The sequence below is a fragment of the Gymnoscopelus braueri genome (genome assembly GCF_963280865.1).
Source record: "Gymnoscopelus braueri genome assembly, chromosome: 1".
NCBI classification, from domain to species: domain Eukaryota; kingdom Metazoa; phylum Chordata; class Actinopteri; order Myctophiformes; family Myctophidae; genus Gymnoscopelus; species Gymnoscopelus braueri.
Window position 1 is genome coordinate 39,908,150 of NC_137603.1, and position 26,022 is coordinate 39,934,171.

General features: G+C 42.3%; 1 protein-coding gene across 3 annotated transcripts in view; it reads right to left on the reverse strand.

Moving 5' to 3' along the window:
• Positions 1-26,022, reverse strand: part of arnt2 (aryl-hydrocarbon receptor nuclear translocator 2) — a 72,469-nt gene that overhangs the window by 34,611 nt on the left and 11,836 nt on the right. For 2 of the 3 annotated variants that reach the window (XM_080421538.1, XM_080421536.1), the window contains 5 exons: positions 25,146-25,347; positions 23,719-23,932; positions 7,435-7,537; positions 1,494-1,559; positions 899-984 (listed from right to left, as the gene is read on the reverse strand). In XM_080421538.1, coding sequence (XP_080277664.1) covers positions 899-984; positions 1,494-1,559; positions 7,435-7,537; positions 23,719-23,932; positions 25,146-25,347 — 671 coding nt within the window. Of the gene's footprint in view, positions 1-898; positions 985-1,493; positions 1,560-7,434; positions 7,538-23,718; positions 23,933-25,145; positions 25,360-26,022 lie in introns of all 3 variants that reach the window. The other variant, XM_080421537.1, reaches the window with a different exon arrangement.

The following is a 26,022-nucleotide window of genomic DNA, read 5'->3' on the forward strand; positions in this document are numbered from 1 at the left end:
CACACTCAACCCTCATCTAGACACCTGGTGTATAGCAGTCCCATCACTGAATTCCACAGACAGTGGGGGGTGCATACCCATCGCTGACTATGTAAGCACTTTGTTGTTTTGGAGAGTATGCGTGTGGTTGTCATGAATACCATCTGCACAGTAAAATCCAGAGAGTCCCTTATGGACAGTGGTGGACAAAGTAAATTATAGTAAACGCTGTATTGAAATTTAGAAAATTTTCTCCAAAAAATCAGAAATCAGAAATCTTCAGAAATAAATAGCTTTTTTCACTACATTGGAAAAAGCTTTAAGTGGTTAGTTCATAATATATTCTTTGTATGTTTGGGTCCCAAGAAATGCTTCCTAGAAATGTAGTTGAGTCAAAAGTACAAAAGTACAATATTTCTATTTGAAATGTAGTGGAGTGAAAGTCATGAGTGCAGTACTCGAGTAAATGTACTTATTTACCGTCCACCACAGCTTATGGATATTTTTTTACATTCTCAGTGATGACTTAACACTCTGGATTCTACTCTGTGAGGTGCTGTGCACTCTGGCAGTGTGAACGTTCCCACTGGGATTCACAGAGGTCTGCGGTGTGGAGCCATGGCTGAGGCTTCCCAGATCCAACCAGCGCACCAACAGAGACCTCGCAGTGGCCTTCTCAAATGGACTGATCCGAGCCATGGAACAGATACAGGACACATGCAGGCCGTCCTGTGGCTCTGATCAAAGCCAGGCCCTTTTCAAGAATGTTCCAGGCATCGCAGCTGCTTTGGGTTAGGCCAGGGCACGGTCAGTACCGACACAGACTAGGAAGGAGCGGCAGAAGGGGGAGAAGGGGGCAAGAGAGTGGGGAGGATAAACCATAGTTGTTAGTTTAGGATGTGTGTTCGCATGTGTGTACCTGCAGGGGGCCAAGCTTTGATGTAGCCAGTGCAGTGCACCACAGAATACTGAGCTTCACCTTCCTTTGATGGGCCAAGGCCATTCCTGTCAATGACAAAAAGAGAGATTACACACACACACACACACACACACACACACACACACACTGGAGGGCTTGGTACAGACATACAGCTGTGAAAGCTGCAGGAATGGTCGGTGGTCCCGTTTCGCACTGAAAACGACATGCACATTGACGTTTCGAGCTCAAAGCTCTACCTCAGACTGAGGAAGAGCTTTGAGCTCGAAACGGCACAGCTTTTTTTGTGGTGGAATAAAGCATCTGTCGCATTGGAGCCCTCAGTGTGCGAGCGTTTATTTAATTTTCCCAGCTTCACACCGAAACACAAAGCTAATATTTAATCTGGACACTTTTCAGAGGGGGGCGGGGGGGGGGGGGGGGTGACGGCCCACAGGCTACAGGGACAGAGAAGAGACAGAGAGATGGGGATGACGAGTAGGGGGATGGGCAGCAGGCTAAAGGGAGTGTAGAGGCAGGTAGAAGATGGGGACAGGGGAAGATGATGGAGTAATATAGCAAAGGTTGTTGGCTTCACCTGTATCTCTTCCTCATGTTGGACAGCCGGTTTAAGGAGATGTGGTCCAGAGGAGCACTGCCACACCTGGACACGCACACGCGCGCACACACACACACACACACACACACACACACACACACACACACACACACACACACACACACACACACACACACACACACACACACACACACACACACACACACACACACACACACACACACACACACACACACACACACACACCATTCATTACACTGCTCATCAAATCTAGAAGTACTAGAACATAGTGCATGGTGTATGGTTCCTTCATAAACACAGCAGGAGGCAGGAAGCACATTCAAACCCCAATGCATGCTGTCAAAAACGGATGTGAATTCATTAGAAAACCTGGCAGTTTCTCAGAAAAATGGCCTTATGAGATCCACGTTTTGTTGCCCCTGAGATGCAGAATGCCACAGACAAGCAGAGGACCACAAACCAGAACCATGTTCCGACAGCTGGCTGACAGTCATGCCCTGCTGCAGCTCTGCTCGCCTGCCATTTGCTGCCACGCTGTTTGGAGTTCAGTGTTTGGGTTGCTGTGAGCTGTAAAAACTTAAAACGCATTTCCTCAATCCTGATTGACCAAACTGAAATAGGAGCCTGATTGTGGGGCCTCACTGCAAAATAGAACACACACTGAAACTCAAGTCAAAGTCAAATGGATTACAGATTGGCGCTGGCAACGCTTGCATGGTCGCCGTGAGGCCAGTGACGTACAGACAGGCAGCAGAGGCCCTTTTGCGACGGGCCAGAGTTTTCTCTGGCACTGTTGTGTGGTACGCTGTGATGGACAGAGTTAGAAGAGTTACGTAACGAGGCCTGGAGCTAATAATGGCTTCCCTGAAATGTTGTTTTACTGGAGATCATGCTGAACCATGTTTATGCATGTGTCACAGCGGTGGTTGTTGTTCACTACTTGCAGCCTCTATAAGACAGTCACTCCAGCACACTGTTTTAATTTACAGAGTTCATAAAAATAGAAGCTGAGCAAATGAAAATACTGGTCCTACACATTCCTGACTGCATAACAAACTGATTATCGTGCCATTAGCGGGCCCGCGTGTGACTGATGCATGCAAAACAAGTCCAAACATCCCCCAATTTTGCTAACACAGCATTAACAATCAAACCGCGTGTATATATCAAGAATAATTGAGAAACGCGTGTGGCTAAAAATAAACTCTGAATCATCATCAAAGCATGATCAAAGCTGTTTCAGTGCAGTCGTGTGCTTAGTGCAGTGCAGTCGGATGCAAGATGGGTTTTCAAACATCCTGAGGTGAAACAAACAAAAGCTAAATTCAGATTTTAGGAGAGACAGGGTTTGCGTGCGTGCATGCAGTGATGCATGTGATGATGCGGGGACTCCAGGAAGGACAAAGGCTAGAGAATGGACACACGCTGGTGTGCAGAGGCTCTGCTCTAACAGACGGCAATGATTATTGGAATATATGTGGCAGACCTATCATCTATAATTATCTCTGTGGTATGGAAACATCAATCATTTAACAGTAACCCAGGGGAGTTGAAATATGCATGCTGTCATGTCTGAACATTAAAGCATATGGCTTCAGTCATTTGGTGTGAAATGGGTTATGGGTGCACGCACATCCCAATTTTGAAAAACAGGTGTAAATCATATACTGCATGATTGCGTGGTAATATGAAGGTTCCTGATGTGTGTGAACGTTGTCACAGTTGACTAGGTTCTAAAGGGCATTACAGAGGAAGAACCAGGGGAAGGTTGAGCAACGCTCATGCTCGCAGTTCAGCTTAAAATCATAACATTACAGTACAAAATCCTTCTTTTTAGCTGCCTATAGTATCTCAGCTCTTTGCCCATAAGTGCAATACCTTCACTATGGCAAGCTTTCACTTTCTCCTTCCCATTGGTTTAGACTTTAGAGGAAAGGAGAAAATGTCAAAAGATTCTGGCAACACGCCTTAAGGTATTATACAGGTGTTGTGTGCCAGTATTGGCCTTCCCATGTGTAACACAAACCTCAGTGACTGCACAGATAGTGAGTTCTCTTCGGTGTACCAGTAAGTGAAGAAGTGAAACTAACAGTGTAGAAAATATTATATTCCTTTGTGTAAAAGTTGTTCGGCGTTAATAGAAAGTTGCCATAGCCCACTCTTCTGTGCCGCTAGGTCTAAAAGGATGGCAATGTTGTCTGTCACAGAATTTGCCGTGCACCTTCATTCTACCCTGAGGATGAACACTACTGATTTATAGATTAACTGATTTAAGTGACCCTGTGACACCATAGCCTTTCCTCTAGTTTTACATTTTCACACAAGATATCTATATATCCAATGGCCGGATTGTCATGTAACGTGTGTGTGGTGGATGAACCCTACGTATTTGATGTCATTCAAAATTATGCAAATTAGGTCAGTCCAGCGCATTTCCCCTACCATTGTATAAGGGGGACCCCTGGCCCCCCATGAAAGGCAAGTACATTTTCATTTAGTAGATACTACACCAAGTTTGGCACTTTTCTGGGGATCACCATCAATTGATGATTCATCAACATGCCATTTTACTTAAATCATCTGTTTTTTGTAGGTAGATATGTATGAACTGATCTTTCACAAACACTATTATATGGCCTGCAATGCTTTTAGTGTATTTTACCGCCTTTTGCCACCTCCCATTCCAACACCTCCAATAGTCCTCTCCTGTTCTTTAAATTTTCCATCCACAGTTTGCCACTGTGGCAGATAACTCTTGATAACTTGATTTCGCTTCCCAGGACTGTATATTGTGATTAATGACGGAATAATTACCCGAACATTCCAATCAATCACATATGAATTGCTATTCTAGAAACATCTGTGTGTGGATAATAATCGTACATAGGCTGCTGCGTAGAACACGCAAGTGCTCACACTGCACGCAGGATTATATGATCAACAACAGCTTCAGACTTCAAACTTCAAACTGTCACTTATGTTTCTGGAACATTCTGTGCTTTCTGTATGGCGAACTCTAAATGCTGCCAATGTGTGCATTCCAACATCTCCCACTGTCTCCTTACATAAGCCACTACATTTAAACTTGTTTACCTGTTAGCATTTTATTATCAAGTTGGGATTACCTCATACCTCCCTGGATCTCAAAACAGTGCCCGAAATGTATCCAAAACACTGTCAAGAGTATTTGGTTTGTCTGATTATGTCTGAAGGCTTAATGCACCTCAATGCAGACAGTTGAAGCCCAATTCTATTAAAGCAGTGGTGACTGCTGCCACCCTCCTTGAATGCTATAGCATGTGAATTAAACGTTGATGACAGCTTAACAATTGATTGACCAGCAGTTTGATGTTATTTTTACTTGCAATATGAACATGATATTAAGTAAGTCTGAGATTACTGCGTGGAAGTGTCATGAACTTTTTCAAAGCTTTTCATGTCACAGACCCCCAAATTGACAGACATGGACCCTCTTTTCAAATGAATTCCTGCAATAAAATGTTTTGGTTTAAATTAAATTGTCTAATGTGAATTAGAAATAGATTCATAGTGGTGATACTTAAATGTTGTCATTTCAATTTAATTGAATTATAGTTCAAGGACCCCTGGGGTCCCCGGACCTCACTTTGAAAATCACTGGTCTACATTATAATTTTTACCTTTAGTTATATATAAACAACAGCACTAATCCTACCCAGATGTTTATTGGGTAAATGTGCTCAACTCAAGACGCACCAGTAGTTAAGGCTAACTGGGCAGTGTTTGGATGTTTATATTTTACTTTCTAAATAAATATCTAGTTGCAATAGGTTGCAGCAGCTGTGCGTAAATTCAAACGTAGCCTAGTTTGAACGTGATTTCTAATTTAGGTGGGAGTTTACATGTTACTAACAGTTTAACGGTTGCACCATATGCTGAAATATGAAATACTTATACTTAAATAAGATAACTTGGAGGATGAGGAGGACTGAATTAAACCGGCTGATTTGCACCTGCAATGCATTTTCCATGACAGATTACACTCTTTTAGTTTACAAATGTATTATAACATAGATTTATATTGTGGCAGACACAATTGTGCGCAACTTTTTATTTCTCTGCGGGTCTTACATCTCTGTGCAAGACAGAGTAATTGTGCATGACATAAATAAATAAATACATGTATACAGTGACTGACATTATTTGTTACGAATAACCCCTTGAGATGTACCATCTCATTTTTGAGGGGGTCCTCAACAACACAAGTACTTTATTTTCTGAGAGGATCATAACATGGTAAATTACAATGATGATGAAGAGTGCTCACCACTGTAATCTACAGTAACAGACTATGACCCGAATAGTGTTATTTTGATTAGTGTTAATAAAATATGAGTCCTAATTTGCTGTAACTACGGTAGGAAATATACCTCATCGCAGATTTATCAGCCTGACTGTGTACATTCTGTTTAAGTAATTTGACAACATGGGATTAAACACTACAAGAATCAAGAATGTGCGTTTCACTGATCGGTCACATAAAATGAAAAAGTCATTTTCTGCGACAATATTTTGGTTAGTGTACACAAGTGTCACTAAGATGATTCTTACGTCTCCGTGATGCAACCAAACCTCAACACAGCTTTAATATCAAACTAACTAGTTTCAACGTATAGTTTAGTGTGCACTTTGCAGCAGAACTTAAGCAAGAACGTGTGCACAGCTGGTGCAACAGGCTGTTTGAGAATATATATGAGCCGCAACATGTATCATTGTCACAAAGATAGATAATATATACACAAGTGTAGAGCATAGGATCATTTCCATTAAAGAAAATCTATAGTCATGGGATTAAAGATGTCAGGTGCAGATGAGAATTCATTGCCACCTGCCGAAGACAGGCAAAAAAATCAATAAAGCACGCTCTGAGGTAAATCTGATTTATTAGGCATGCGATTTGTTTTGCATTTAATCTCATCTTAACCTATACATATATGTGCTGCCGTGTTATGCACACACCATTTCTTAACCCATTCGATCCGAGAACGCATCTGTGTCATTTTAGATTTCTTTGGCTATTCAAAAATAGCAGATATACAAGCTGCTATGAGCACTGAGTGCCACGCTAAGCTTGTAGATCTGCTATTTTTGAAAAATCGTGAAAATGTGTGCAAATCTTTGAATATGTATTTTTTAAAGCGAACACTTGTCAAATCTTTTGTTCCATGGACCTCGAGAAGCAAAGATTTGAGTTAAAAATGTTGTTTAAAAAAATATACGTATTCAAATATTTGCACACATTTTCACGATTTTTCCAAAACAGCGGCACTCGGTGCCTTTGAATAGCCCAAAGTATAAAATAATGGTTATAGCTCAAAATCTAAAATGATACAGTATGCGTTCCCGGATTGAATGGGTTAAAGCAGTTTTCTACACCCCACTGCCCAGTCCAATAGAATGAACCTGCCCGGACCAGTGAATAGGCACAACCACACATTGAGCTACGTGCACGTCAGGGTTCTAACACTAAAAACTCTGACGAAAAATGTTTGTCGACTACCTTTTTTTCACAGACGAAAACTAAATAAAAACTAAGCTATGATGACTAAAACTATCACTAAATATACTGACAATTTTGTCAACAAATAAAAACTAAACTGTTAGGGAGGGACTAGAGGACAAGAGATCCAGCTTGTGCTCCGAAAATAGCCAATCTACAAGCTCGCAACGCAACACGTTGCGAGCTAAAAGCTAAAAGTATAAATTAGGAATTACGACGCCATCACGACCCACCAAAATACAATTAGGTCGACCAAATCAACTGTAGATTTAGTTGACTAAAATCTTATGCTATTTAGTCGATTAAAACATTTCAGATGACTAAATTGAATTTTATTCAAAAGACTATGACTAAAACTAAATCAAAATGTTCCCTCAAAATGAACAGTGACGCACATACCTCATGCGGCAGATGAAGGAACGTCTGGAACCCATGCACATCCTCATGGAAGACTGCTGTCCCTCTTTCTTCACTGTGCCCGTCTTCAGGTCCAGTATACGTCCTGTCAAACACACAAGTGACGGTTCAGGTTAACCACTTAGACCCTCTGTACTTTGCAAAACGGACCTGAGTTGGCGCTGTACTTGTATGTGCGCTCTTTTTTTCCCTCTACATCAAATCTCCTTGTCGAAAATAGCCGATCTACACGATCTACACTTGTAGATCAGCTATTTTCTGTGAATGTTCCCCCAGAACACGGATACTAGGGCGTGCGTGCGCGACTTCAAAACAAATGTGTACACAAATATGGATAAATAAACAGACACACATACGCAGGCTTCAGACAAGCGTATAAAACATCACGCAATGTCAATAGCCAGATATCTCTTTAGTTGGGGACATGATGGGAGAGCTAATGACCCTGAATATGTTAAATGGGCTGAGGAGGAAGAATGAGGCTGAGGCAGACTTTCTAATTCAATTGAGCCTCAATTAGATTGTTTTTCCACACTAGACATTTAATCAGGAAAAGGGGAATGAAATGATGAGGAAAGCACACTCCAGCCCAGTGGGAGTGAAGACAGAAGCCGCAGCGCGAGCTTGCGCTTTGTCCCACTGCTTGTTGTTGCTGCTGGATGTGTGTGCATGTGCACGTGTATGCATTGCACGGCCCTGCGGTTTCGGGTTCCTCGTCCCGGCGAACAGTCTTCGGCACCGAGCTAGCCACCCGATCGCCATCAGCATGATCTAAGCACTCAGTCATTTCCACAAACAAATTATCCCCATCGCCGTCCAGACGGAGAGAGGGGAAAGGACTGGAATTCCTGCGAAGGCCCAGGGAGACAGCTGCTGACTCCCCCTGGAGAAGATCACTGCTGCCTTGGTGGTGGCTGCCAGATAACCAGGCTCCAACACCACAAAGACCCCCTCCCACCCACCCCAGGGAACCTTGGCCCACATTTGAGAAAGAGACAACAACGGGCCTGAACATGGCTGAGGGTGATGAAATGTACAGTAGATCAGCGGTTTGTTTTCAAACTTTTCCATGTCAAACAACCCCCAAATAGCCATAGCCTCTGGCTGCTATGCAGCCCCCTGTTGAGAAATGGCTTTTAAAACTGAAAAGACGAAGAATAGCAGAGATTGTTGTTTATTTAGCTTCCAATTTATGACATGCATTGCACATCAACGCTGAGTGAAGACATCTCACTTTAAAGCTGTCCCTCCCTGTCATATTGTAATGCCTATGAGCAACCCAAGCACCTCGTTGAGATGTTGATTAGACTGGGGGGTTATGACACAGGCCATTGATCTGTTCATACGAGATGCGGGACAAACATTATATTTTAGGGAATTCCCTATGGTCAAGCCAGAGACTCTTATCCGGCTGAGGGGGCGAATTCTTACCTATTCTTACCTTTTTTTCACTTTGCAAGTTTTTATTTTGATCATTTTTACTATGCAAAAAAACAATATGCTCCATTCGCATAAAACAATAATAATAAATAAATATAACATAGTTATGACCAAAAAAGGTATAAGCTGAAGCTAAAATAGCTTATTTTGCTTACCCTTTCAACACTTACATACATGACAATTTAGGAAAATAATTTCAGTCTCAAAAAAGTAAAAAGAAAAGAAAAAACAGAAGAAACAAACAGAAATACAGAAACAAAGGATTTTGCCTCAATACATAATAACAATAAACAATACAATGCATGATCACATGTATTGTTATACATGTAATACATGATTTTTTATATTATAACATTATTATTTTTTGTTTTATTTTTGTTCTAGTTTAATTTTATAATAATACATGATCATATAACCTCTCTATACATGTTAATAGTCTTGTTTTTAAACATTTTTTTAAACATATAGATTGAACTGCATAACCTTAATTCCCCTTCACAGCAGTTCCACAAACCTACCCCTTTCACAGATACACAATGTGTTTTAGTGTTGGTTCTTGCCCAGGTTGCTTCAAACATGCCTGTGTTTCTAAGTTCATACTGGGTCTTTTTTATCTCAAACAGCTTCTGAAGACAATATGGAAGTTGTTTATTGTAAGCTTTGTACATAATCATCAGCGTTTGTAGCTTAACTATATCCCCGAATTTTAGCGTGTATAGGTTTATGAATAAGGCGTTGGTAGGCTCACGGTACTCAGCTCTCTTAATTATTCTTATAACTCTTTTCTGTAAAATAAAAATTGGGTTGACATTTGTTTTGTACGTATTTCCCCATACCTCCACACAGTATGTCATATATGGAACTATAAGGGAACAATACAATAAGTATAATGAGTTTTGGTTCAAAATTTCTTTTGATCTATATAATATAGCAATGGTTTTCGACATTTTTCTTTTGACGTGATTTATGTGCGATTTCCAGCTTAATTTATGATCAATTAATACTCCAAGAAATGTATATTCAAATACTCTTTCAATAGCAATATCATTTATCCTTAATGTGACTTCTTTATCAATTTTTTGGTTTCCAAATATCATAAGTTTTGTTTTATTTAAATTCAAAGATAGCTTATTTATATCAAACCAGGTTTTTAGTATGTTTAGTTCCCTTTCCATTGTCTTTAGAAGCTCTTCTAGATTTTCCCCGTGGCAGAATAAATTTGTGTCATCCGCAAACAAAACATAATTTAGAAGGTTTGACACATTACAGATATCATTTATGTATAAAATAAAGAGTTTTGGACCCAAAACAGATCCTTGTGGAACTCTACATTTTACTTTCTGCATATTTGATTTATCATTGTTGATTTGTACAAATTGATTTCTGTCTGCAAGGTAGCTTTTTAACCATGAATGTGCTACCCCTCTGATACCATAATGTTCCAATTTTTTCAGTAATAGTTCATGATGAATTGTGTCAAATGCTTTTTTACCTATTTCCACATTGTATCAAAGAAGTAAATGTAGTCCCAGACCAGACCGGTATCCTAGAGACGTCTGTAGTTTCAATGGCGACGCTGTGGTAAAATAACTGGTTGAAAGAACCAACAATTCAGGTTTTTTAGAGACAACCGATGAGGAGTTTAACATCGACGCATTTTCTTGGTATAGACCACCGAAGTCTGACGTAATTTACACATCCTTTGTTTGTCTACCTGGTTCGCAGTTTTCCACCCCCATTCTGAATCCCATAGACGTATTTAATATTGCGTCAAATAAGAACTGTGTTCCAAAAATAAACAAATGACCCCGGCGGTTTTACTCTTATGGATACGAAGCATCAACTGACGGTGAGAAAACGCTAATGTTACTTCCGCCGAATTAGTTAAATTTTCGCCAAAAACAGACTGTATCAAATATAAGTGACTGACTATCATAAACTATACAGAACCTCCTCCCTGACAATTTCGCCGAGACCATTTGTTTATTTTTGGACCACAATTCTTATATGAGACGATTCTAAGATGACCCAATGTTATTCTCCATAGCGAAATTACTTTACGAACCTGGGGATGAACGAGTGACGTCAGGACTTCGGTGGTCTATTGAATGGCATGTTTTTTGTATTCCGTAACAAGTTTGTTGCTGTCTTGGCATTATGCACCTGGTTTGGGGGGACAGATTGGGGGGTTGACGAGCTGTGCACAATGTGCTGCAATGCCTTTTTCTCTTGAGTGCGGCTTGTCCTACAGATACAGTACATCTACAGTATGTACATAATGGTTGCGAATATATGTTAACCCAGGTAAGGGACCCCTGCTGTACAGTAGGCCACTGCACTGCCACACATTCTCTCACCCCTATAATGCACACACACACACATATGCACACACACATGAAATTTTAGCAGACAAACATGCCAGTCAATTATATGTAGACAGACAGATGTATATGTGCATGAACTCCCTCTGTGAGAGCTCTCTGGTCATCACAGCGCCTTCAGACTGTCTGGAGGATAAAGCTGATTTTGCACTGGCCGAGAAACTCAATAACAATGTGTTCAACTTCACACATAACTGGAGTCTCAAGGAAAACATTTGGGAAACTGTGACATATAAGGTTTGATAAACCTTAATGTGGACAGTCAAAAGTCTAACTCTATTATTACACGGTAAAATCCTCAGTGTTAAGGGATCCATTTGTACATTCTCAGAGCTAAATGAGCACTCTGAATTTTACTGTGTGGGCCAACCAATCACTGAGCCTTAAATGCGTTGCATGTGTTGAACTGAAGCTTGAAGTGCGGCACGATGACGGACTAGCCAGTGGTCTGGGTTCATCCTGACTGGTAGGAAAGAGGAAGTGACAGGAGGCTGGAGCTTGCGTGAGCGAGAGGTGTTGGGGGTAGGGGGGTTTGTCCTCATCATTACAACCTCAGTCAGTTCGTCTACAAAACTCTACATGATCTATATCACCTTTGGCTGCATAAAGAACGGCACTGATCCCGTCCAGATGGGAGAGGGGAATACTCCATATCTGACCACGTTAAGGTGCCTGAGGACACACTCACATCACACAGCATGAAAGTGACTGAGGGACAGGACTAATAACTATAGGTGAGAGTAATATCATAAACACCAAAGACCCAAGGTGACATCGTCCCCAAAGAATGCAACACACATCACACGATCGCCATCACAAAAACATGCTCCCTCTCTCTCTCTCACTCTCTCTCTCTCTCTCTCTCTCTCTCTCTCTCTCTGTAAAAAACAAGAAAACAAGGCCTTTTGTATGAGTGTGAGTTTCCTGTGCGAGGCTCCGGTGACCTCATGTTCCTCCTGACGAGGGGGTCAGGCTTGGGTTGCCGTCCAAGGAATCTGATGAGACAGGATAAGCCTCCAATACACACACACACACGCACGCACGCACGCACGCACGCACGCACGCACGCACGCACGCACGCACGCACGCACGCACGCACGCACGCACGCACGCACGCACGCACGCACGCACGCAGACAACCCCAAAGGATAGGGTTGCGGTGAATGGGTTGATGAAGGTTGTTTATCCCAGGATGAGTCAACTGTTCTCTGTCTCCAAGTAGGAATGCTATTATAAGATCCACAGACGATCAGAGAAGCCTTTGTCCTAAATAGGATAGGACAGGATATGTATTCATTTATAGCGAGTGTGTACATAAGATATCTGTGTGTGTGTGTGTGTGTGTGTGTGTGTGTGTGTGTGTGTGTGTGTGTGTGTGTGTGTGTGTGACCTCTGAGCTGAAGTCCTTGGGAAGCACCACAGGGTGTAGGAACTTAAGAGAGCATGCATCTGTATTTTAATCATACGCCCAGTAGGAGAGCTGGACATCTAACTTAAGGACGTGAGGGAAAGAGGGGCGATTTGGACGATCAACGCACATGGACTTACTGTAACACACACATGCACCCACATACACGCACGCACACACAGAAAAACGGTATAAGACTGTGGCCACAATAGATCAAAGGCAAGACAATTTACGCTTATTACCCCAAGATTGACCCGGTTCAAATCCCCAAATGAGCAATGCTTTGCTGTTCCGTAACGACTATCATCGTGGTGTCTTTAGGCAGGGCATGGATTCCCAACAACAGCAACAGTCTCAGTTACTCAAGACTCGGTGTCAGTGTGTAACTGTACCATAAATCATGGTGTTTCTAATGAAGTGCACAGTCAAAAGGAAAGATGAATGCCTGTGGCTTCATCATTTGGCAGACAGCACATCTCACCCCTCTGGCCTCAGTATGCCAACTATCACCACACCAGCCCTCCATTCATAAACAAAACAACACAACACAACACAATGGAGCAAAACAACCTGAGAGCAATATCCACCGCTCTCCCTGTCACCAGGCCCTTCAATAACAAGCAATTTTGCTGCTGTCAACCATTCAGCCAGAGATGACAGGAAAATCACGGAGAGGGAGACAAAAAGAGAGAGAGAAAGAGATAGAGATAGAGAGACGTGAGCACAGGTTCGGGTTGGGTAATCCGAATATTCAGACAAGGTTCAGCAGCCATTGGATGAGGCAGATGGAGCTGTTTTGCTGTCTTCGTGGTTTCAGGGGAGCTGCGAAAAAACAGCCCCTGCTGCCATCTCGCATTAAACAATCACGAGCCCAAGCCTGGAGCCAAACATTGCGCCATCTCTTCAGCCACCCATTCAACCTGCCATCTATCCACATTCCTCTACCTACCGCCATCCATCTGTTCTTCCTGTTGCAGGAACACACCATGACTCTCTAGCCATCTGTCCCTCTTTCTCGTCTCCTCACACCTCCGCCTATCATTGTCTGTGTCGTATTGGGCCTATGGTGGCATGGGGGGAAAAGATGGGAGAGAAATGTCTCCTTCCATTCATCTACTCTTCCCTCCATCTCGGTACTTGGTGCAGACAAAGTAGAATGCCAGAGCAGGCAGCCACTGTCACTCAACAGAGGGCACTTTCTTACCAGCGGTCTTTAATTAGCTACTTTCTTCTTTTCTTTTATCCATTATGGATGCTGCTCAGACCTCCATTAAACCGCTCACTGCCAAGAGGTGCCTGGCAGGTTCGTTCTCTTGGCGGGTGACAGTGTGTCGAGCTATCATCACAGGCCAGCTCCCTATCCGAGTTTCCCTTGTCACAGGCAGTGCATAGTGAGGGGAGCCAGCCAGAGGGACTTTTTCAATTCCTTTAACTTCCCTCCATTTGAGAGGTGTTGGGGGGAGCAGCAAGCCAAGTTTGTCTGGTAAAGTGATGCACTACTATTACACACCTCTGAATGAGGCCATATGTGACATTTAAGGAAGATATTAGATTGCTAGAGTCATTGCTAGAGACGGCATTGCTAGTTCATGATCTAATAAAAGAGCATAGCTAAAGATAGCTGCAGTAGGGGTGTCACAATATATCGTCCTACGATATATCGCAATATTAAAACGTGACGATATGTATCGTCGTGACGCCATACTATATCGCGATATTTTTGTATCAATTTTTCAAATGTGCACTGTTAAATAGGCCTACATCCAATCTAAGATAGCATTAAAGCCAAATATGTTTACAAGTGACCCTCTATGATGTTATATGTCTTTTGTTCGAGCTGTACTATGCTACACTTTTTACTTGTTTGGTAAAGTCCAGATGACAACAATATGACTATGAGGTTTGTGGAATTTATACTTACTAGTCCATACCCGGGCAGTCAAAGTATGTGCAGTGTTTGGGTTATGCACTGTGTACATGCATAGCATTTGTATTGCTGAACATCCCCAAACAAAGCAGTAGTAGCAGCTATTACCACCATTCAGGTGAACACATCTTTTATTTATTTTTTATGCAGGTCGACCCCCAGGGAATGCTGCATTACCTGGGGATGTGCCCAGTCAAAGTATTTTCAGACTTTTAGTTATGTATGGGCAAGGCGTGTGTTCCTTGGTTACAACACACACACACACACACACACACACACACACACACACACACACACACACACACACACACACACACACACACACACACACACACACACACACACACACACACACACACACACACACACAGTTCAGGTTCACGCGTTGTGATTCAATTAGTCTCGCGTGGCCAGACTGTTGCCTCCCACAATTTTCAAATGTTTACGGTCATACAGTCTGGGACTCGGAAGCTCTGATCATAATAAAATATATTTTCGTGAATGGAAGTGCTAGTTTCCTCTCTCGGATTTCGGGAGGTGTGTTCCAGACTCTATATAGGAAGGCCGAAGGCCAGAGTTTTTCCGGAAAAACTCTGGCAGTTAAAGAGTTAACTACTCGCATTAGCACTAGGGGGGGGCACGGTGGCACAGTCGGTAGCGCTGTTGCTTCACAGCTAGAAGGTCCTGGGTTCGATTCCCGCCGGGGACGCTGTGGGCGCTGGGGGCTTGTTCTCTCCTCTACCCTAGGTGGGGTTGGCGAAAGGGCCATTCTGTGTGGAGTTTGCATGTTCTCCCTGTGTCCCCTAGGGTAGGTACCCTCACAAAAAACATGCAGTAATCCTGTTCTCTATACTGCCTCCCCGTGGTCAGCCGGGGTGCCTGATGGAGGGGAAAGGAACTGGTTGGAATAACGTGTTCCTTCCACATGCTAGGCTGGCAGAGGGAGAGTAGCGTCCAGGATTACAGCTTAGGCAATTGGCACTGGGTGAAAAAATGGGTTATAAAAAATACAAATATATATAAAAAACTACCAGCACTTCAAGACCCTTGAACTCTTGCTAACTGCAACTGCTAGAATTTTAACCAGAACCAAAACATAATGACCATATTATCCCTATACTTTCCTACCATCCAGCGCAGATTTTAACATGCTCCTGTTAACCTATAAACTGCACAGTTACTACATGGTTAGTACAATCATACCTACAGTACTAGATCTAACCTTTCCATATACCCGGAACCCGGTGCCGGCCCCTCCAGTCTTCAGGGGCTGGCCTCTTAACTTAAGTTAAAATGAAATCAGGCAATAATAGGGCTTTCGCCAATCAAGCCCCTTCTCTGCATTCATTTTTTCCATCTTTGTGTCCATTTTCTGAAAGCTAACAGCTATGAAAACGACATATCTGCAAGATGTAATAGTGCTAAGTATGTGAGCAATGCCCCTTGCGTTCTGAATGTATATGTGTATTAGGTACATGTATATATGTTCAGAAGGTGAGTATAAAGCTCTTTGAGAATGTAACAGTGCTGTGCGATAAAAGTTTAATTTATAATGGCATATGATACACAATATAACTGAATTGTCTGAAAAGTCTCTAACAAGTCTTAAAGTAATACTAGGTAACGTTTTCAACAAAACTAAAGTTAAATTGTATATCTTTTGTGAGTGGCAAAAGTTTCACAACACCCACTCCATGAATTTCACCCCCGGAAGCCTTTTATTTATATATTTTATATTGAACGGTGACGGGGGGGACTTTCCCGGGAAAATGACGTCATGACGTCATGACGCCAGGAACTACCGCAACGGTTTCCTGTTTGGCCAGGAACTACCGCGCTAATAACAAAAAGGAACCTCACGCTGATTTTAACACATTGAATGCCAATCGCGTAGATCTACGCGAACCTATTTAAAGCCGCAGCGTGCCAGTCGCGTAGATCTACGCGAACCGCCGATTCCCATGTTAATCGCCCAAGGTGCACTTTCCGATTTTTTTTGATCCATTTCCGTTTCCGGTTTTCGGTCGGAAACGGAATTATTCGGGTTCCGGTTTTTTCGATCGTATCCGCTTCCTGTCTGGGATCCTGTTTAAAACTCGATTTTCTCTGGTTGTTGTTTTTCTCCTCGCTGATCACTGTTTAGCGTGTATCGGCTGTAGCTTCAAGATGGCGGCTCGCATTTGGAAACTGTTTTCGCTGGACGTTTCTCACGGATCCGCTGTGTGTTTAGAACCAAATGAACGCGCACTTTTAACTTATTTAGCGAGGTCTGTGGCGACATGATAAAAACAAAAAAACAACAATAAAACGCTGGCACTGGTGAGTACATTATGAGATTAAACTCTGGCATGGAATGTGTTAAGAGAATGTAGGATTGGAAGATCGAAAAAGAACAGAAAAAGAAAGCACAGCTCATGGTAACTAATGCTCCACTGGCTAAGAGAAACGATCCGCAGATAGTATAAAACAATTAAAAGAACGCTTTTTGAAACGCTTCCGGCTTCCGGTGAAAACAAATGGAATTCTGGGTAATCGAGGACTACGGAAATTGTATGCAGTGACGGTAGTGACCAGCAGAGGTTGCTAAAAATCGTTATTTGTGAATCTGCATTGTACAACGAGGAGCATTTCACCCCTGGAAGAAGTTCCAGGGGTGACCACAGGGGGGACCACAGGGGGGACCACAGCGTATCACTGCCTATAACTTCAACTCCCAGAATGCTTTGGTGCCTTGTGGCAGGGGAGGTTCCATGTGGGTGTGATCTCCAACAATAACATCCAAACAGCATGCCAGTGTCGCCATGTCTGCTTATTATAAGCGGCTTCTTTCTAAAATGTAGTTGATATTTGGGCTTGTTTCCAAATGTTTTGATGTTTAAACCAGTGGTTCTCAATCATGTTCATGTATTTTTCCACAGACCCCCATCTGAAATTATAATTTGTGCCAGGGAGCCCCTAACAAATATGTGTCAAAAATATTCCACATTTTCCCCTTATATGTTTGTATTTGTATGTTTTGTATGTTCGGTTTGTTTGTTAGTAATGTGCTAGTCTTTTCTTTTTTTGTGTATGTTTGTTTTCATGTTCTGAAAAATCCAATAAAAAGTAAATGAAAAAAAAAAAAAAAATCCACATTTTGCACTTTTTCCCCCTCAAGATTTTTTTGTAAATAGCAGATCTACAAGCTCACAATGGGTCGCGAAGCGTTGTGAGCTTGTAGATCGGCAATTTTCAAATATATAATATCCCATGTCTAGGTAAAGTGCTCTTGGCCTAGTTATGTTCTTTTGGGCTTGTTTTCATAGACCTGGCTGCTTATTTCTCTCACAATATCTGGCAACACTGGCTGTACTCGCGCACGTTTATCTAGTTACATATATGTCCAAGGATTCGTTAGTGATGTCATATCACTGGGACATCCTTGGTATCTTTCTGGTGTTCTACTTCCGTGTCGCATAGTATTGACATCACTGTCGAATCCTTGGTATTATGATCCTAGCCTTTGCGACGGTGTTTGTTTACCAGCGCTGCCACTCCACGCTGTATTTTTTTTTCAAGCTTGCGCTTATGAAACACTACACAGGATTATTATTTCATGTCAACATTCAAGTACAACTATAAGAAGATAACTCAGGTAAAGTAATGCCTCACTCTGCAAGGGGGTTTGCCCGCTGGCCGCAGCTAATGGGAGTGGCCGAGTGGCGAAAGAAGGTTGAACAAAGTGTTACGGGGGCTGTCGTTTGGAGCTGGTCTGACTGAGACGCGTCAAGACAACATGTAGTGCGGAAAGGAATGAGACATATCTCTCATGACGCAAATAACGTCACGAAGAATGCGAAGATTACTAGATATCTAAAAACACAGATTATTCACCAAAAAAAAACCAGGATCTTGTTTCTTGACTCCTAAACTTCATTAAAAGACCGAAAACTTCTTCCAGGGGTGAAATGGCCCTTTAAAAATCCCTGTTCTAGACTGCAGGCTGCCTGGAGGGCGGGCCACAGACCGTTCTTGCCGTTCGTCACTGATCAGATGACCCCAAAAAAAGGCATATAAATGACATAGTTTAATGTTGAAAATGGGTGGTACCCCTTTAAGGGCTATCCACTTGGCATGAGAGGTAGAGACATCACATACTGTATGGACTGTAAGGTATGTGTTTTCTTGCATTTTGTTATAATCCGATCATTCTGGCCTGTAAGATTGTACTTTTGTACGTACCTTATTCACTTTTTGCATTATCGTTGCTACTTTCACACTTGAATTTCCCCTCAGGGATCAATAAGGAGAAGTCTAATCTAATCTAATTTGCTCCGGTATGGATGAGGAGACAGGACTGCATGCATCAGAGCTGTGTGAGTTTTCATGGCTGGTGGCAGAAGATCCAGCATCGACTGCCTCCTTCAATTACATACCACGTCAATGGGAGGACGAGGGTGTGGGTGGTAGAGCTCACCGTTTCCTCTGTAGCAGTGGCGCTATGGTGGGAGGTTTTTCTTTTCTAATGCTGGCTGCAGGTCTAATGCAGGCTACAGTTTTAGAATCATCCATAAATATAAACAGTAACTATAAAAGGATGAATACAAAACATTGAGCATAATGGGCGAGACTAAATCTGTAGTGATGATGACAGTTTTGTGACAGTGGGGATAGCCGAGAGTTCTTCATGAATAGAGGAAACACTGCACATAATGGGCCTAGTATAATAGGCATGAGAGTAAGAACTTGAATTCACTAAATTCTGAAGGTGGAAATGTGCACATTTGATAAACGTACAAGAAGACTTACAATGGAAAGTTGCAACGTCCAGGTGTGATAAAGTACAATCTTATTTCAGCAATTGTAAATTTCAGATGTAATAAAATGATATTGATGTGCAGTGGCTGCATGATTGCCCAGGAATGTCTCGCAGTCAACGCCAAAGACTGACTCAGACTTCCTCAGAAGAACTGAACTGATCCTTTCTTATTTGCAAGTTTATTTATCAGATATCCACAGAAGAACTGAGCTGATCCTTTTCTTATTTGCGAGTTTTTCTCAGATTACTTCATAAGAACTGAGCTGCTCATTTCCCTTTTGGAAGTTTTTCTCAGATCTCTTCAGAAGAACTGAGCCGATCGTTTCCTATTTGCCTAAGTTCCACCACAATCTGTTACAGACAGTAACAACTGGCCTTCAGAAAACAATCATGTTTTCCATTTCAGTCAGCACTGCCTGCATTCTTCACTTCAGCTAGCTGGCAAAACAAAAAGGCCTGAACACACACACATCGCGGTTAAAAGAACCACACAGCAAAATAACAAAACATTCTGCTTTAGTTCTACTGACTTACACTGAATTCAATTTCACACAAAAAATGCCTTGGAAGGAAGCTATGACATCAAAGAAGTCCATGCTCCATGCACGCTCATGCCCTCTGTGTGTGTGTGTGTGTGTGTGTGTGTGTGTGTGTGTGTGTGTGTGTGTGTGTGTGTGTGTGTGTGTGTGTGTGTGTGTGTGTGTGTGTGTGTGTAAAAATGATATGTATGTGATGTGTGTTTTTTCATCATTTAACACAGCTCTTCATGGTGATAATTGTGTTATGTGGATTACATGCCCCTGCTGGGTAATCTGTTGTGAGAGGGCTACTGGGGTCTGTTGTGAGAGGGCTACTGGGGTCACATGGACAGACAAACTGAGGGACACAAAGGCAGACAGACAGACATACAGACATACTGTAATCGCGATGGAACTTCAGAGTAACAGGATGCCAGGGAGATTTCACATATCAATGGCACCCTCTAGTGACCACAGGGGGTAATGTCTATCATCCAAATACGACTGCCTTGCTTTTATTATCTATTTTTGTTTCTTACGTGTATGGAAAATCTGAAACCCCTCCCCGACTAAACAATGGTAGGCAGAGCTCCTATCTTATTGTAAACCATTATATTTCCAAAAGATTTGGGGTCGGGCAATAGATTACATTCCAAATGTAAATTGGGAAGTGAATTAGAGAAGACTAATTGAATATCAGTACTTGCACTCTCATATAAATATAGATTGTATTAGAGTGGTGTGGATGAGAAGTGGTGGAAGTGGTAAGAAGGGATATTAGTAGTATTATTATGTTAATTTGCTTATTTACAAATGCAAATATAGTTTACTAGGTGGAGTTGGGGTTTTGACATGAAATGAAATGAACTCGTTGATATTTTTTGTGCCGAATTTTGCAATTGTCTATGTAAATGAATTGTTGCAAAAAGTTAATAAAAAAATATATAAAAAATAAATAAATACTGTATGTTGGTTTGTTTACTGTTAAAACAATGTACAATGCACATAGAGCACCGAAGTCCTGACGTCACTGCCAGTAGAGGGCGCTTTTCCGCAGGTTCGTGGCTTTACTTTTTGTGTTGATATCCTCATTGGGGAATCTTAGATCACTTCAGAACTGTGTTCCAAAAATAAACACACCACCCTGGCGATCTTACTCATATGTATATGAAGCATCGACTGAAGGTGTAAATGTACACATTTACCCAAAGAGTAACACAATATAAACACTAGAAACGAGTCAAACAACCCAAAGACTACATTTCCCATGAACGCGGCTGCTGTGGGGACAGTGATTTCAGACCCGGAAGTAGTTCTTAAGACTTTTAAGGCAGAATTAATTCCATTTTCACCAGAAACAGGCTGTATCAAATATGAATGAATATAATAAACGATGCAGAGCCACCCCCCTGACAAAAACGCCAGGGTGGTGTGTTTATGTTTGGAACACAGTTCTTATATGACGTGATCTAAGGGCGGCTTCAGACTGGGTCCGTTTGAATCAAACTGTTCCCGAGTACGCTTGGCTGGCCAGCATTCACATGGCAAGACTCGAGACCATTTCATTTAACAGTAATGGTAAATATGTGCCTCATGGGGGCGCTGTGGACTATGGGGCTTTGGGAGAGGGAATGTCATTCACAGAAGAAAAGTCACTCTAGAGTGAATAATAAAGTTTGACTGTGTTCCTGACGTTGTCTTGAGTTATAATAACAACAGATCAACAATACACAACCAAAGCAGTGTGTGCACTGGTCTTTGAAACCTCGAAATGTAACGTCGTCTCTCTTAATATGATATTGGCGTCACGGACGCATCCTTGGTATTTTAGTTGTGACGTCACGGACTAATCCTTGGTGTATTTATCCTTATATATACGTTCGCCACACATGTGTTTTTTATTTATTATTTTTAAACATACTTAAACACTAGCGGGATTATTATTTCTTGTCAACATTCAAGTAGAACTATGAGAAGGTATAACCCAGCTAAAATAATGCGTCATTATAAAAATATAAAAATTATATATGATTAGCAGTCCACTTCCTTCTCTTGGTACGGATGGATTCACACTGCCGCGTTCCGTTCCCGACTCCGCAGCAATCGGACCCGAGACTACCTCCCCAGGTGGTTTCGGGTACGGTACGGTGATGCGTTACGGGGAACGGTTCGCTACGTTCACACTACCACAACATCTGCCATGTGGTCCGGGGTGCGCACCCGGGACCATAGTGTGAAGCCGCTATAAGATTCCCAAAAATAAAGCCATGAACCCGTGAAACAGCGCCCTCTAGTGGCAGTGACGTCAGACTTCGGTGCTCTATTATTAGGCAAATCATCTGGGGAGTGGGGACCCCCCAAATCATTTGGAGACCCCCCCTCGTCCCGACCCACAGTTTGAGAACCACTGCCGTAGTGAATATACAGAGTGATACTAGTATCACAACACAAAAGTATGTCTACATTAATTGAGCGCAATATTTGCCTTTTAACTGTTATAAAAAGCTGACCACCACAGTTCAGCATCTATAATAGACACAATTGGCTTTGTTTGTGGGAGGGTGATCTTTGTCAATGCACATAATACTGTTGGCTGTGGCGGCACCAGTCAGCAGAGCATGTTGATCGGAAGGAGTAGGACGAAAGCTCTACACCCTCCCTGTGGGGGTGTAGCATGCTCTTTGGAAAATATACTTTATGTCGCTCGCTCAGTGAAGGAAAATTTTACGATTCTGAAATTCACTTTTCAGTCGTAATATTTTGTCCTGTACCTGTCCATGTTGTAATTATTCCCACGGCAAAGAGGGTGATGCTCTCGTATATTTGGACAGGTTGAGTAGAGCCACGCACAGCGGAGTAGATAAATACCATCAATCACAGTCTATTGTTTTCTTAATCCTCTGGCTTCTGGCATTTTGTTTTATAATGCAATTTTGGGTCATGGGTGGGGTAATCTCTCAAGAACAGTTTCTGCACTGCGTTGGAATCTGTCGGGGAGGTTCGTCATAACGTGTGCGCATGGGCGTGCCTTCAGATCAGGAAGCAGGCCGCGCTTTACCCAATCAAATGTAGTGGGCGGGATTCACGTGTCCGTCGATCCTTCCCCCCTCGAAACAAACCGAAACTAATTTAACAATAGCGTCCGCGGAGCAGACAAAACCACGGAAAGATATTCACATTTTAACTTACTCTTTCATCATAGAAACAAGTGGGCTTATAACCAATACGATCCATGTTCTCTGGGAGAAGTGGTGTTAGTGTTCCGTGTAGAGATATTGTTAGTGGGAATGAAAACATAGTCGCACCAACCGGAAGTGATGCGCTGAAGGCATACAACAAACACCGGTTTCCTTGCGCTCTGGCGTTACGTTTTCTTCCGCCCAGAGCCAACAGACATAGAACAAACAGCAGAGGGCGCTGTTTTTCATTTTCAGTTGGCGATGGGTTCCCAGATTGTGGGTGGGGTGGCAGACTTTATAGTATTAGTACCTACACACAACAAGTAACCCAGGCTGTTGTACAGATACAGAATAAATGGTTGTGGATTTATTTTGCTGTGAGCTTGTAGATTTTTTCATCATGCGACACCCTCGCGTGACAAAGTCTAAAATAGAGCTTATGGGGTTAACACATGTTCATAGGAAAAGTGCCAGGACTTGCTGTGTAATTAGGGACCAGCCATAAGTTCCAAATAAATCACGAGTGATTGAGTGAGTCGGTGGAGACTGACTTCAACATATGGGAGGTATTACTGGAAAACTTCCAGGTACAGTGATCCCACGTTTTTACCGTACCTGTCATGGAGTTTTCTGAGGTGCTGAGCTGTTCCCTCAGCTTGTCCACATCGTCTGGGTGGACCTGCTCGTACAACGTGCTGCCGAACCACTCGTTCTGGGGATGGTTGAGCACCGGCGTCACAGAGTCCGACACGTAGATGACACGGCCAGTCTCTGCCGCCACCACAAACAAGAAGCCGTCCGCCGCCTCCAGGATGAGGTGCTTCAATTCCTACAGTGAAAGGAGTGACAGAAAGGTTCACGCGTATACACACACACAAACACACAATTTGTTCGTATAGCACTAAAGTAATTTAGACAACAAAATGAAACTTAACAGAAAAGTACAATAAAACAAAAAGAAATGCCCATTTCTATCAAATCTGCCAGCTGCCCACTACTGTACAGGAGGAAGGCCATCTATGATTTATTAAACAACCGTTTAGCTTCTGGTTTGTTAGCTTGGCTTAACAAAGTGGTCCAACAGCAAAAGGACCCCTGGTCTAGATGAGTAATGTCAACACCATAGACACAGAAAAAAACTGAAAAAGTACCAAAATCGTGGCACTGCCTCCTAACCCATTAAAGTAGAACTTCGGACTAGCCTTTTCCTTACCTTTATTTATATGATGTTATTATGTCCTAGGACGAGTGGTACAGTAGAAATAAACCCGAGCGGACGGTCCGTGCGCTAGATTGCGTAATTATCGCGATTTTATTTATATTTTTTGGTTGATAACTGACGTTCATATTGACAGAAACCTAGCCACAGTGTTTGTGCTACGCCCTCCGGAAGTCTCGCAAGACGAGATTTCACCCGTGATTTCATCCAAGTCAGCTTGTAAACACTACGGCGGCCCATTTGGGACAAAAACACTGTGGCTAGGTTTCTGTCAATATGACTGTCAGATATCAACAGAAAGGATATAGGATATAATAGGATATAATAGGATAACGTCCTAGGCTATAATAATATCATATAAAAGGTAAGAAAAAGGCTAGTCCGAAATCTCCTTTAAGACCGAGAAAGCATCTGTGTCATTTTAGATTTGAGCTAAAAAGCATTATTTTATACTTAGCAGATCTACTATTTTAAAAATAGCAGATCTACAAGCTTGTAGCGCGGCAAATTGGTGCAAATCTTATCTATATATATTATTTTTTTTAAGCGATTTTTTTAACTCAAATCTTTTTTCTGGGGGTCCCTGGAACAAAATATTTTGGGATCAGGGTCGGCAGCCAAATTCATATAATTTTGGGGGTCTTTGACATGAAAAAGTTTGAGCACTACTGATATAGCAACATATGTTTTTTCTGAAAACTGTTAGGATTTAGAAGACATTAGTAGAAAAGGCCTCAGGTCTTAATGGGTTAAACATTTTGAATTATATGTACAATAAACATAAGTCTATCATGCTCGATTTCAGAGATGCCTCCATCAGAACCTGTTCGGTGAGGAACGAAGGCTTGTAGGCCCCGTCGGTGGACGTGTTGCCAGTTCCTCTCATGGACTTCATGTGGGACACGGCCATGCGCAGTATGGTCAGCTTGTCGGGCTTGCGTGCCAGGGCGCTGCAGGTGGGCACCATGTCGGACAACTCCGTGATGTACTGGGTCATCTTATTGCGTCGGCGTCGCTCAATCTCGCTGTGGTTCTCTCTGGAACAGAGAGGAAGAGTTAAGATACCCAGCAGAGGCTGCAGCCCTACCCCCAGTCTGCAGACAGGGGGAGCCCCTATGCTGCCTAATGTTGACGTCTGTGTGAGCGCTGCCTTTCTGATGTTTTGAACATGTTTTTTTTGTTTGTTTTTAACAATCCCTTGAACACAGCAATATACCAAATGCCAGATTTATCAGCCTTGCCAGTTTCGTGGCCACCTTGAATAGTATGGGATTGTTCTTTTTAATAATTTGCTTCAACACAGTTTGCTGTAACATTCTTTTTTGGGGTCATTTTTCCTGTGGCAAATTTCTTGGTGGAACACAATAGTATTGACTGAATGGCATACATACTGTTTCTCAAACTCTGCTAGTCATCTGTTCATGGCAATACACTGCATAATGTCCATAATTGAATAGTACATAAAACACTATGAGGGTGTGTTACGTTTAGATGTTTTTCTGGTTTTCATGAGCGAGGTTTTCTCTGAGGGTATAAAAGTACAAGTGGTTATACATCAAAGACAAGTTTGCAGTCAGCAAACTTGCTGCTCTGAAACGCCACTGCAAAGGAGCCATTCGATTGCAGGAGGGACATGGAAGGTTAGGGTTAAGTAATACCTAAACCTTCCTTTAGCATTATGTGTTTTCATCGGACTTGCA